This window comes from Brachypodium distachyon, chromosome 3, assembly GCF_000005505.3.
Source record: "Brachypodium distachyon strain Bd21 chromosome 3, Brachypodium_distachyon_v3.0, whole genome shotgun sequence".
Taxonomy (NCBI): domain Eukaryota; kingdom Viridiplantae; phylum Streptophyta; class Magnoliopsida; order Poales; family Poaceae; genus Brachypodium; species Brachypodium distachyon.
The window spans coordinates 5,636,643-5,649,758 of record NC_016133.3 but is presented as its reverse complement, the minus strand read 5'-3'; the positions used below and the strand labels follow the sequence as shown (position 1 = coordinate 5,649,758).

General features: G+C 44.6%; 1 protein-coding gene, 1 long non-coding RNA gene and 1 other non-coding gene across 5 annotated transcripts; 2 read left to right on the top strand and 1 right to left on the bottom strand.

Moving 5' to 3' along the window:
- The first annotated feature begins 2,502 nt into the window (after nt 1-2,502).
- Nucleotides 2,503-2,574, top strand: TRNAT-UGU. Its single transcript has one exon. It is a non-coding gene; the product is annotated as a tRNA-Thr (tRNA).
- A 1,185-nt stretch (nt 2,575-3,759) lies between these two features.
- On the bottom strand, nt 3,760-4,621 carry LOC100830521. The gene is made up of 3 exons (XM_003571040.1): nt 4,394-4,621; nt 4,087-4,317; nt 3,760-3,984 (listed from the first exon to the last, which is right to left on the bottom strand). Exons 1-3 carry the CDS (start codon nt 4,619-4,621, stop codon nt 3,760-3,762), a joined length of 684 nt encoding a protein of 227 aa, XP_003571088.1.
- A 2,575-nt stretch (nt 4,622-7,196) lies between these two features.
- LOC104583458 lies at nt 7,197-11,659 on the top strand. 3 transcript variants are annotated; one of them, XR_002964601.1, is made up of 5 exons: nt 7,206-8,211; nt 8,388-8,458; nt 8,551-8,629; nt 9,471-9,576; nt 9,864-11,659. It is a non-coding gene; the product is annotated as an uncharacterized LOC104583458 (long non-coding RNA). The 3 variants fall into 3 exon arrangements; XR_731206.3 differs by having other exon boundaries at nt 7,207-8,211; nt 9,454-9,576; XR_002964600.1 differs by having other exon boundaries at nt 7,197-8,211; nt 8,551-9,576.
- Nucleotides 11,660-13,116: the final 1,457 nt, after the last annotated feature.

Here is a 13,116-nt window from a genome sequence, read left to right as displayed (position 1 = left end):
AGTATTTGAAGGTTTTGGGTGAACCACGCTCAAAACCCCAAAATGATAGTGTTTTTTCTTCTTCTAAAAACACTAGTTTAAGAAGTGTTTTAATTTGGTACAAAAATGAAGTGTTTTGTTGGAAAAACTAGGGATAATCCCTTCCAAAACCTTCCTACCAAACAAGCATTTGAGGGTTGTAGTGTTTTTCAATTTGGAGTGGTTTATACCCTAGAAAACACCTCAAAAACTCCAGTACCATACAGGCCTTAAGTGGGACCCAAATCCTTGGCAATCCCATAAGCGGTGCCAAGTTCCTATCATGCATCTTTAAAGCGAACCAAAAATCATTTATACATTTGAGAGCTACTCAATGAAATTTCTCTATCAAAAGTCCAAATCATTGCATGTTAAGGATTGTCATTCTTATATATACCATTATCGAACGGGAGTAACATTGCGTCTCAGCTGCCTGCCAAAACTGTCGGTGTAGCGTTGTCCTGAACGCTAGCTCTCTAGTACTCATCAAATGGGCATCCTCGTGATGTAACAGGCTCGGAGCCATACAACAATGGGGGGCTACGATCATGAAAAGGAACATCTAGCCAAGTGCGGAGGGTGCCGCATATTACAACCACCGACACCACAACGTTCATGCCCCAGCAAGAACTGTGCAGCCATATTTCTACTCCCTCCGTTTCGGTATACCGGGCTGTTCTCCAATTTCACTTTAACCAAGGAAGTTTTCCACCCTGGCTCCGGTAATTATCATCGCAATAATATTGGTCCTTTCTGCAGCAGTTTTGACGTCTCCCGATACGCCTTGCGTGGGCTTGCTCCTGATAGGCCTCGTGTGGGCTAGGTTCCCTCTAACATTAATGGCCTCGTGAAATTAGTGGTCAGTTTGAACGGAGGATGGACAGTTAGTTGGATTGGTAATTAATAGGAGGGTCAAGGATCCGTAAAACAAACAAATCTGAGAGATTGGCCAGCCAATTTTGAACGAGAGAAAACTAGCTAACGGCCCAAAAAACTGAAACGGAGGGAGGGAGTACCATGCTAGCAATGGTGGTTACTACGGATAATTCACACATAAATGTAGCAGTAGCGATAAGGGAATGTGTCGACCTGTTAGATATTATGATATTATGGAGGTTTAGTGAGCACCATGCCGAATTTCTCAACCATATTGTTCTTTTCCACTTTAGCCAGTATGAGTTTACCCAGCACTAGCAGCTTAATTTACTGGGAATTTCTAATCTTAGTATGAGCTTTACAAAGAAATAGCTTAGTAGCCATTAGTTGCGCTTGCGATGATTTTAGGCGTGGTGTATTAATTCTCTTTGGCTATATAATTAATTGCGTGGTTTCTAGAAATTTAGAACACGATGTCCCCTATAAATTCTCCGATCTAAATGTCAGAGAAAGTTACCATATTTCTACCTTTTCTTGTTGGAGGGGCGACCGTTTGTTGAACTACCAAAAAAGAATAAACCTGTTTGATCATGATATTGTAGGAGTTTACGATGGGACGGACAATACTTCCCTCATAAAGAATGGGTGGCATAGACTGTAGTAGAAGTCCCCTTTTTAATCCATTTCTTTATTACCCCATAGGGGCCCGCCTTGGTGGGACCAGGAGAAAGAAATGACGGGGACTGCATGACACTTCTCGATGAATTTATTTATTGCTTCTTTAGGAAATATGTAACCTCGATACTTGATTTTTTAGGTTTCGAGATGATATGCCACCCACATGGTGCTCAAATGTAGGAGCCACACATTCTTATGCGGATACCGGATGAAATCACACGATACAGGCCCCGGGTCGTTTGCATGGTCATAGGCATCTTTACAATCGAGCTTGTTTGCTTCATCATCTTCAGCGTCTTCTTCAAGAACTAGGTTAGCGATAATACTTCCATAAGCAAGACGACAATTGTGCCATGGATGATTTTTTTTTGCGCAAATGCAATGGATGATTGACATACCACACACTGGAGTTCAATCCATCAACTGATATAGCAAAACTGAACCCAACTGAAATAAATAACATCAAAAACAATTTCAAGATGCCTTGATGGTGAAATGGTAGACACGCGAGACGGGTTTTTGGAGTTAGCTCACCGTCGCGAGATCGCGACCCTTTGTCTCTTGAAAACTTGCTTCAGATATGAAACTTTGGGTATTAAGGGAAGCTCTTGTTATTCCCAATAAAATTGCTCGATAATAGATCGATTCATCCAAAGCTCGTCCTGCTCGTTCCGCTCGTAATAGTCCAATTAATTCCCCAGGTGAAAAAACATTAGACATTCCATCTTCGGAAACCCGCACTTTTGATGTCACTTGGCGTATAATGATCTCTATATGTCTATTATGGATCTGTACCCCTCGAAGCCACCCATTAATCGTAATGGAACTCTGTGCAAAGTTCCCCCCCTTGGATTAATAACTAAGATCTCAGATTTTACGGATTTCTATACTATACCTATTTCTATTTGTTACACTATTTCTGGTATCTAAGCCCACTTAGCTTAGAGGTTAGAGCATCGCATTTGTAATGCGAGGTCATCGGTTCAAATCCGATAGTCTGCTTTTTTTTCTTTATCGATGTTCTACGAACAAGAATCTCTTTTTTTTCGGATTAAATGGGAATCCAGGATCTTTTTTGGTTTCTACCTTACAATTTTGCTAGATACAAAAGAATAAAATAAATAAGATATATACAAAAAATCCAGATGTTGATGAAATTCTATGTTTTATGGTACTTTAGTTGATTTTACTCTGTTTATCCTTTAGTTTAATTCAGTTTTAATTTCGATGTATTCCGTAATGTAAATACAATGAAATTAATTGTGCAAAATGAAATTTCAATATTGTTCATCGGACATCCAATTGATGGATGAGATGTATACCACGTGGAGTTCAATCCAAAAGCAAACTAATTAATGAAAATAACTTAAATCAAGAGCATATATTCTTCATCATAATTTGTACTTTTTCCAAGGGAATTACATGACCACAAGAGTGTTGTCAAGGGTATGGGTACATGTCATGTAAAACCGCGACATGGTGACATGTTGTAAGACGATCGACCGGGACGTTTTCCTGACAGCAAGCGCATCCATGTACTAGCAGGACGGTAGGGGAACCGTAAGAGGTGCGGGAGTTCATCCACGTGGAACGGTTTTTCTGGCCGGAAGCGCATCGAGACACCTCGATCTTCATCATGTGGAACGGTTGCCAAACAGCAGCGTGGGAGTTCATCGATCCCAAAATACCAAAATGCAGAATGTGCGGGATCGCTAGCTTGTCTTGGCCTGGCTTAGGCTCAAAGACGGTAACAAATTAATCGGCCGTCACTGGGATCATTAGCGACTTACGGCAGTGTCTCTTTACAGCGCCGGATAGATCATATATGTTGCAATCCGCAAAAACGAGATGAATTGTATCAACAACATGTGCCTGAGAGCGTGTCGATCGATCTCCAACATGTGCCTCCGCATCCATGTATCAACAACTGTTGTTGCAACTAATCGATAGATCATGGGAGAAGGAGAGCGCGTGTGTCTCCAACGAAAATGACACGCATGAAAACCAATCCAAGTATCAATCTGGATCCATCTAAACCAGGAATAGAGTACTCTCCAAATATATTATGGCAAAACCTTTTATTTCATAGATGATATAAAATCATGGCCCATGCATGGCTATATGGGGTACATATTGTTTTTTTTTTTTTTTGCATGCCATGCATGTGCGGCGCAACGGCACGACACATCAGAAGAATGGCGCCCGTTCGGGCTGACGCTTGACGCCCTTCCTGGGCAGCCTCCGGTAGCTGGTCTGTCCGGGCCTCTGAAACTGGGCCGCGCCTTGCGTCGTAGCTTCAGGGTGTTCATTCGCGCTGGGCTCGGCGACCTGCTGGCCCGATGGCCCTGCGGCCCCCTCGCGGTCCGGCTCAAGCGCGAACGTCAGGGCCGGGTCCGACCCCATTCCCTTGAGCTGCACACATCATCCAAGGAAAAAAAACAGATAGCCGTCAGCGAAGTATAGTATAGATATAGCTAGACTATATTTGCAGGAAATTAATATGTGTACGCGGACCTTGCAGCCGAGGGAGCAGAAGCAGAAGGCGGCGTCGATGAGCGCGCGGGGGCACTCGAGGCATGTGCCGGCGGCGCCGACACACTTGCTGCCGTGGCCGGGCGCCGTGGGGCGCGGGTTGAGGAAGACGACCCTGTCCGCGTTTATGACGTAGGTTTGAACCAACGAGACGTCCGCCACTTCCTCCGCCTCCGCCACCCGGATCACGTCGGAGTACGACGACCGCCGGATCTGCAATGCATTGTTAGCTTAGCTTAGTTCTCGATCCAGAGCACGTATTGAGTAAGTAAGTGCGTGATTAATTTACCTGGAGGACTTGGTGGTGGACGGCGTGGTCGCGGAGGCACAAGGAGCAGAAGACGGCGTTGTTCCCGGGCCCGGCGGTGGAGCAGTCGATGCAGTAGTGGTTGCACTCGTTCCTGGGCACGCCGAGGTGCGCGGGGCACGGCTGGAAGAAGGCCACGCCCAGCAGCGTCAGCAGCCACGCAGGGACCGCCGCGGAAACCTCCACGCCGGAGTTGCTCGGCCCCGCCATTTCGACCCAAGCTAGCCACACACAAAGACCCGACAGAGATTTAGTACAAAGTATATCAGCTAGCTTGTGCACAAGATCGGTCGGTCGAGGAAAGGAAAATGCATGAGAAGAGCTATGGCTAGCAATGTACAGTAGTAGGATGGATATTGAAATGCATTTGCATGCTGCGGCTGCTGTACCTGGTGGATCTTTCCGGCGGACGATCGATTGCAGATCTGTGGGCTGAGGTTCGGCTCTATTTGTTGGGAGGGAGAGGTGAAGGAAATGGAAACAAAATCGTGGAGGGGTTTCAACTTTCAAGTTGGGATTGCCCCGCAAAAATAAAAATAAAATAAAAATAATAATAATTTTTTTGATTGCATTTTTTAATTGCTAACCACATTTGCCACGTGGTGAAAATAATAATAATAATAATAATCATCTTTGAAGTTGGGACGGAGAGGTGAAGGAAATGGAAACTAGATCGTGGACGGGTTTCAACTTTGAAGCGGTGGGTGCAGGGGATGCAGAATCGGTGAAGTACTGCGCGCCCCTGACTTTGGCTGGCTGACATGTGGGCCAAACGTGCCGTGGGACCCACGTGTCAGCCACCCAAAGTCACGTGCAGTTACGTCACTGAATCCTTATCCGGGTCCAGGGCCTACTTTGCAACACCACTTGTGTTTCTTTCCATGTATGTGTGCACTGGCGCTCGAAGAATTCTCGGAGCTTTTCTTTCCCTTTTTTGCCCGGCTCCATGCTGCTAACAGCCATTAATGCATAACGTATTTGGTCATGAATACAAAAAAATCCATACAAAATGGGAAAGGTTTTAAAATATGCAATTTGATTCTAGTTTTGTAGATATCGTCTTTGTGTCGAGAATCAAAAAGATATTTCCAAAAGACGGGAAATAGATTTCCAATAATTTACAGAAAGTTCCTGTAAATTAATGGAAATTTATTAAATTCCCGTGTATTGGATATATCTTTTCGATTCTCAACCAAAAAGATATCAACAAAAAAAACTAGAATAAAATGGCATATGTTAAAACCTTTCCTATTTTTCCATATGAATTTTTAAGTATTAATGACCAAATATACATTAATGGCTATTAGCAGGATAAAATCGGACGAAAAATGGAAAGAAAAGCTGCGAAAACTCTTCTGCGCTATTATAGCCATACATAGAAAGAAACTCAAGTGATTTTGCAAACTAGGCATGTACGTACGCACTGTTTCAACGTTGAAACTCAAGCGATTTTGCAAACTCAGGACGTGTGTATCTAGACAAAGTTGCGGCTATTGGTTTGGATTGGAGGGAGTACAAAATAATGTTTTTGTAGTGCTTTTTGTGTTGGATACATAGGAAAACAGTGTCACGGCAGGAAGTCCTATCGCCCTTGTCACATTACGATTCTCATTTTTCAAAAAGCAGAATACATTTCTAGTAAGAAAAATCTAATCGAGAAATGTATGGAAGATAGTTACCATGGACGTAGATTTGACTTTGGCTGGCTGGCATTTGGGCCAACGTGCCGTGGGACCCATGTGTCAGCCATCCAAAAGTCACGTGCAGTTACGTCACTGAACCCTTCTCCAATTACCATGACCCGTTAGCGAACACAAATTCTCAATGGTTCCTACAATGTTTACAACAACTTTAGATCATACCTTACCACATAGTCTATGATGCGACGCGGGCTCTTCTGTTGGTCGTTGATTTGTTCAGGCCTTGGACATTTAGCTTGTCCTGTGCTCAGGCTTTGCCAGAGCGCAGGCTCCGCTTTTGGTGGTGGCGGCTTTGTAGGCCACATGAGGTGGATTAACGAGAAGACGGAGAGACATGGCAAAGTGGAGAGATAAATTGTGAGGTATGACTGAGGACGAGGAGGGGAGGGGGATAATCATGTATCTAGTGGTGATGGACAGTAGACACAAAACTTTCCGATTGCTCCGATGTGTTTGATATGCCGTACTTACGACATCCTTTTATAGAGTGCGCAGAGCGAGGCAAGGTGGGATGAGGGCGACGGCGCCGAGGGAGGGAGAGAAACTAGGGTTTGAGAAAATATCTTGACACAATCTTATAATAAAGAGGTGGATAAATTTGGAGACGCGGTGAGAATAAGTCGTGAAGGAAAAAAAATTAAAGGAAATATAAAACTCGAATTAACACAATATTATTTGTCTACAGATGCACCATGAAAGTTGTACTACGAAATTATTAATTAAGATTGTTTCCGTGTAACAAAATTTTGTGCAATGAAAACTTTGTTCCATGAAAAAAGATTCAACAAAAAAAAATTCATCCTGAAAAAAATTAAAATCCTGGTAGTTTTTTTTTTACACAATGGCCAAAATGTAGTCAATCAGGATCAAATCACCGGTCGGTAGTTCGTTTTGCTTGTACCACTGGAGTCAGCCATATGTCACCGCGATCTCCGGGCACCTGTCTCAATAGTGCGAGCCCCTTGTCAAAATCTAATGTTCTCTTTTTTCTTTTGCGGTTAAAAGTTTGCATTAATCAGAAGGGCAATCAGATATTACAGCATCATGGATACCACCAGGCCCATGACGCAGCCAACACATGGTACGGGTGTTACCCGTTCCAGATTGGCCAGGAATAGCTCACAGAATTCAAAACAGTTTTGCATGTGAGGCTGCGAACAGTCGACGAATCCCTGGAATCCTGGATCAAATGGCGTATTGAGAGCGGTGCTGAGTCTTCCTTGATTTGCAGTTGCGTCCGTGGCAGCCTGTAGTCTCGCACGTCGTCCCGTGGATTGCCACCGCTTCTCTTCTCCTTCTCTCCACGGGCGCGCTCGGTACAGAGGAAAGGGACGGGCCGCCGCCGTCGGACTCGACCGCCAGTGCCAGCGCCAACGGATGAGATCTCCATCGCCGCCTCCCTCCCTCTCCTCATCCCGATCTGGATCGCCTCCCTCCGCTCTCCCCTTATCCCGATCTGGATCGCCGCAGCGGCATCGCCACCCGCCGCTGGGGCCATGGCGCCGGCCTGAGCCGCTGTCCGCCTCCACGTAAAGAAAACCGTCGCGCCGTCCTCCCGCCCGCAGCCCCGTCGGAAAAATCTTGACCCGCAGCCCTCCATCTGCTCGTGCCGCCGCCTCCTCCCCAGCGCTCCTCCTCATCGAGCCGCCTCCCCCACCGCCGTCCTCCTCCTCATGGAGCCGCTGCCCCGACCCCCGGTCCCCAAATCTCTGATGCCCGTGGAGATCAAATCCGCTGCCGCCGCGCGACTCCGAAGTCTGCCGCCGCCACCAGTTTGGGTTCGGGGAGGGAGGGCGCTCGCCGCGTCGCCGGATGTCCGTCACGCCGCTCTTCCTCTCCGCAGATGACGTCTCCCACGCAGCGGCGGCCGCCGCCCTCCTTAGCCGCGGAGGATGCCTCCAACAGACGCCCGCCTCCCTTACCCGCAGCCGCGCTGCCGTTCGTCGCAGCCTGGGACGCCATCGCGGAGGACGCCGCCGCCGCGCACCGTCCGTCCATCGCCGCCATCATACCCTGCGCTCTCTCGCGAAGCTACCACCGTGCCGACACCGCCGCGTTGCACCATCACCATCCACGCCCTGGCCATGTCCTTCTTATAAGGTTGAGTAGCAGTAGCATCTATGTGTGCCTGCCATTTGTTTGATGAAATGCACATGACGAGTACCCCACCAGGATGCGACCCTCCTCCTCGATCGATTTCGATACTCAATTCATTTCTCCATGCTCGATTGATCTTGATTGCAGCATCCCAAGTAACTCGATTCAAATTTGGGCAGGTTTCTTAGGCTGTAGACACAAAAGTTATTATATTCAAGGAGTATTACGCTGAACAAAGAGACATTGACAGGTAATTTGACAATCAAGGGTTTTCTCATTATTGATCTTATCCTCTGGATTATGTTCTTCTTACTGTCTACTGTCTATTTTGACAATGTCCAGGAACTGAAAAAGTTGAGATCAACCAACAGAGAAGGCATATATGAGTCATTTCTGCAACAAGAAGGAACGGATAAGTCAGGTAGTGTTGTTGTTGCTGCTTAAATTAAGATGATGAATCAAGGAACTGTTGATTTGTGTTATGTCGACAATACCAAGGCCAGCCTTCATGCTTGCACTTGCCATTTTCAGTCCTCTTTTGTGTTACCATTCTTATTCTCTAATCTTAATTTAAGCTATTCCTCCACATATTATGCTTCCTTTTCCAGAATTATTTGGTACTTTACACAATTTTCCTTTCCACTCCCTATTGATTATGCTTCTTACTTTTTACTTGGTGGTCGATTAGATGGATTTCTGCCAACATTTAATTACTTGGTACTTATAGATGTTATTCCTCTATGATTTATATATACCATATCTCAATTCTTAAGGCATGCGATCTATTTATATATATCATTACTTTAAGCGAGGGAAGACTAGCTGTGCTTCCATAGGAGGAATTATGCCCATAACATGTCTGTAACTCTTTGCTGGTTCCATACTTTCATAGTTCAGCTTCTTCAGGTGCAATTGTACTGCTTCATGCATGTGCCCACAACTCAACTCTAGTTGACTCAGCCTTCGATCAGTGGAACTGATCAGGCATGCAGCTAATGAGATAAAAAGCATGGTTACCATTTTTCACAGCGCGTGTCAAGTAAATAATTGACACATTTACTGATGCTTTTAGGAAACATGATATTCCTCTGATCCTAAATTCTAGACTCAAATTTGTCCAAATATGAATGTATCTATTCTTAAAAAAGCGTCTAGATACATGTAATATTTTGACAATAATTTAGGATCGGAGGGAGTACATGACTATTTGGCCACATTATTTATTTATTTGTGTTCACATGACAGATTTTGTTTCCAAATAGCTTACATATTTATAGGCGATGAGATAAAAAGCATGGTTTGTGGCGACGCGGTGCCTGAGCGGAAAGAGAGGGAAGAAGGGAAGAGAAAGACACAGTGGACTTCCAAGTAAGTTTTTAATGGTAATTCTTCTCCTAATATTTCTAATAAGGATTGCATTTAGAATTTGTTGCATGTAAACGAACGAAGGTAAATTATATTTTGCCTGTGTGGATGTGCAGCCCACAGTTCGTGCTACTTGGTCTTTGTTATTGTTATGTGTGATAAATTAGTTTGCGGCACAACTAATGTTGAATGCTTAAAAACAAGCAAATGTTCTCGTGTTCATGTATTCTTAGTACTGTATATATCCTTTTGGTATTTGCACTTGTGAATCTTCTTCTTTTTGATGCCAGATAACTTCTTTTTCTGAGGAATGGAGGCAAGATTAAAATAGGAATGGAGGCAAGATTACTTCCGACACAGAACAGCACACCTTGGCCATTGTAACATTTCTTGGATGAAGTGATTTCTAATCAAACAATTTTGTCCACATATATATTGTTAGATAGCTAGCGTTTGTGTAGTAGTTCCATCATTATTTGTAATCAAATGTACGCAGAGTTTGCAGAAGCTAGGGAAGAAAGGATACCTACTTGCTTGAGAAAACTGCATTGGATTACGATGACGATGACACTGGTAAGTTGTCTGGATCTATAGGCGCACATATTATGTGGAAACTTGCATGCCAACATTTATTCTTAGATTCTTACAGCAACTCTGCTAAGTTATTTTTCGATTAAAACCAACTCTGCTAAGTTATCATGTTGCTACTCTGGATTTGATTATTTCTACTTGGTGAATGCATATGTTTTTGGTTGATACTACTTTTCCTATACATATGTTTTTTTAGATTTAGGCGTACATTTTTATTACTTTGGATTTGATTATTTCTACTTGGTGAATGCATATGTCCCAAATTCTGGCTCTACCTTGCGTATATTTGTAATCTGTGCTTTCTTCTCATTGTTGTTGATGCGTCATGGTTTTACTGTATCTTGATCTTCCTTGTATCTATTTTTTTTCCTGCATCTTGATCTTTAGATTTACAAGGTTTATGATTGGGATTCATATTTCAATGACTATATAGATCACTTGCCTAGCTTTCCAATCTCATGTTTCTTTTGACATCCATACATCGTGTGCTGCATATTCACTGAATCACTTCAAATTACATGTTGTTATGAATATACACGAGGAATGATATTATTGTTTCTGCCTGCAGTCCAGCACAATATCTGATCACAGAATACATCAATGCTGTTCCTGCATTCCCTGAATTCTACTCCCTCCGTCCCATAATTCTTGTCGCTGTTTTAGTTCTAATTCTTGTCGTTGTTTTAGTTCAGCGACAAGAATTATGGGACGGAGGGAGTAGAATACATCAATGCTTTGAGATATAACCAACATGAAACCTCAACAATTTCTTACATGCAGTGCAATTATTTGATAAGAAATTTTGCAACAAGATGGTTCCTTAGAGAAAGTGACATACACCTGGTTAAAATGTGTAACCTTGTTCATGAGGAAGATGGTGTTTGAAATTCAAAGTCAAGAAAGATGATATATTATTTCTTGAAAAGACCACAACTGATCTGTAAAGGCTAGGCAATTAATTAATGAATTTCACTATCTCAGGCTCTCGTCTAAATTGAACACACGTGAGAAGAGGGTTTGTTAGAGTTATTGATGTCCATGTTATTATTTGTCTTTCTCCTTAGTAACACATGACGAGAGATTATTCAAGTCGGTTGGAATTTGTACATAAGCAAGAGGTTATCCAAAAAATAGTGGCTCTGCAATTTTAGTTTGATAATCTTAATTAATTGACGGTTTGTTTGTTTTTATGTTGGCGTATTGCGAGCGGCGCTGAGTCTTGGTGACAATCAGGGAGAGCTTCTGTACCAGTGTCGGTTTCTAACATAATCCGGCAGTCCGTAGGGTCCGTTGCTATAGACAGACCGTCTCCAGTCACATTTCTACCCCAGCCGATCCATCCATCTGGCAGTAGGACAATTTGACGCTCCCTGCCCTGGCAGTTCTCATGTTTTTCGTTTTTCATGTAGCAATATGTAATACTGTCTACGTGATGTTAATTTGATAAGAATCTATACAAATTCACGTCACTTATTTTGGGACGGAGGAAGTGGTATTTCGTTGGCAAACATTCTACCGACCAGCACATAGATTATGTACAAGAAAAAAAACAGAAAACACAACTGCATTCTTGCAAGTCTCGCTAACCGTTTACCGTCAATGCCATCCTTTGGGTCTCGTTCGGTTTTGATGATACTGGTAGAGATTGTTGGGATTTCAGGGATGGGGTAAACCGAACGAGGCCTAAGAACATTTCTAGAACTTTCGTGATTCAGTTTACCGAACCACGGAAATTCAGCTTTGCCCAGCTCGCCGCAGATCAGATACCGAATTGGAAATTGAACTTTCAAATTCAAACATGGCGCAAAATATTTAAACAACACAATTTGGACGAATACATAAACATTTCATATGATTTCCATCATGTTCTGCATATGAAAATACGAAATCCTACAAAAATGACATCAGCGCCATCTTCATGCCGCATCGGAATCTACCTCCGCCTACTCCGCCATCTCCACCTACTCGTCATCGTCGGAGATGACGACCACCGGAGTCTTAGAGATCTCGATGGCCAACGCGAGGTCGGCCTGCTCCTTCGCGGTCCGCCACGGCGACTGCTCCTTCACGGCGAGCGTGATGGAGTCGTTGGAGCCGTCGGAGCCCCAGTCGAAGTCCTCGTCAGAGCTGCCGGAGCTGTTCACAACAGGGCCACCGCCGCGTCGGTCGGTAGCGTCGGAGGACTCGGCCTCCTCCTGCGGCGTTGACGGCGCGGCAAGCCCGTGAGAACCAGCGCCGCCGCTTCCGCCGCCCTTTCGACTCCACCATGAACGCCTCACACGGGCAGCAGGCATCGTTGCTGGGGTGGCGGTGGTGGTACCACCTCAGCATGCTCCGTCGGCGGGCGCCGAGGCGGTGCCGTTCGTTGGGGGTGAGGACGGCGTCGGCGTCGGCGGTCCCGTTTCCCCACCAATGCGGGGAACTAGGGTTTCCCTGCCCCGGCGGGCAAGCGGTTTGGCCGCCGCAATGGGCAGCGGAACGGTTGTGGTGGGCGGCGGCATGGTGGCTTTCGGCGGCGGCGCAAGATCGGATTTGTTACCGAAACAGCCCCTCCAAGCCGTAGATATACGAGCTCATTTCGGTAACCCGAATCCTTTTTGTCAGGATGACCCGGTATTCGGTATCTAATTGGACCGTTTTTTTGGCCCAAAACCGAATACGCAATTCCGTTGAGAGGATTGTTTCTCCAGGGTTATGACAAATAGGGCTTCTTTCTTTTCAGTTTTTGTTTTCTCTCTTATGAAGTCGTGTCGAATTGTTTGTTTCTATTATCTACTACTAAGAGAATCGGAGGGTAAAAATGTCTTTAATGCAAAAGCTCTTATGTAGACGCTTCAAGAGAGAAAAGCCCTGGCAGCAACATAATACTGCAGAATGGGATCAGCAATCCGAAAAGAAGTTACAGACAATGCAGCACAACAGCATGATAATCAGAGATGTACACTCACTTCG

Excerpts from the sequence above, each read along its gene's own strand:
- LOC100830521 (XM_003571040.1), bottom strand. The coding sequence starts at position 4,621 with ATGGCGGGGCCGAGCAACTCCGGCGTGGAGGTTTCCGCGGCGGTCCCT. Across the intron at positions 4,318-4,393 it reads TCCACCACCAAGTCCTCCAG|ATCCGGCGGTCGTCGTACTC; the intron begins GTAAATTAATCA and ends AATGCATTGCAG. Across the intron at positions 3,985-4,086 it reads TCTGCTCCCTCGGCTGCAAG|CTCAAGGGAATGGGGTCGGA; the intron begins GTCCGCGTACAC and ends TGATGTGTGCAG.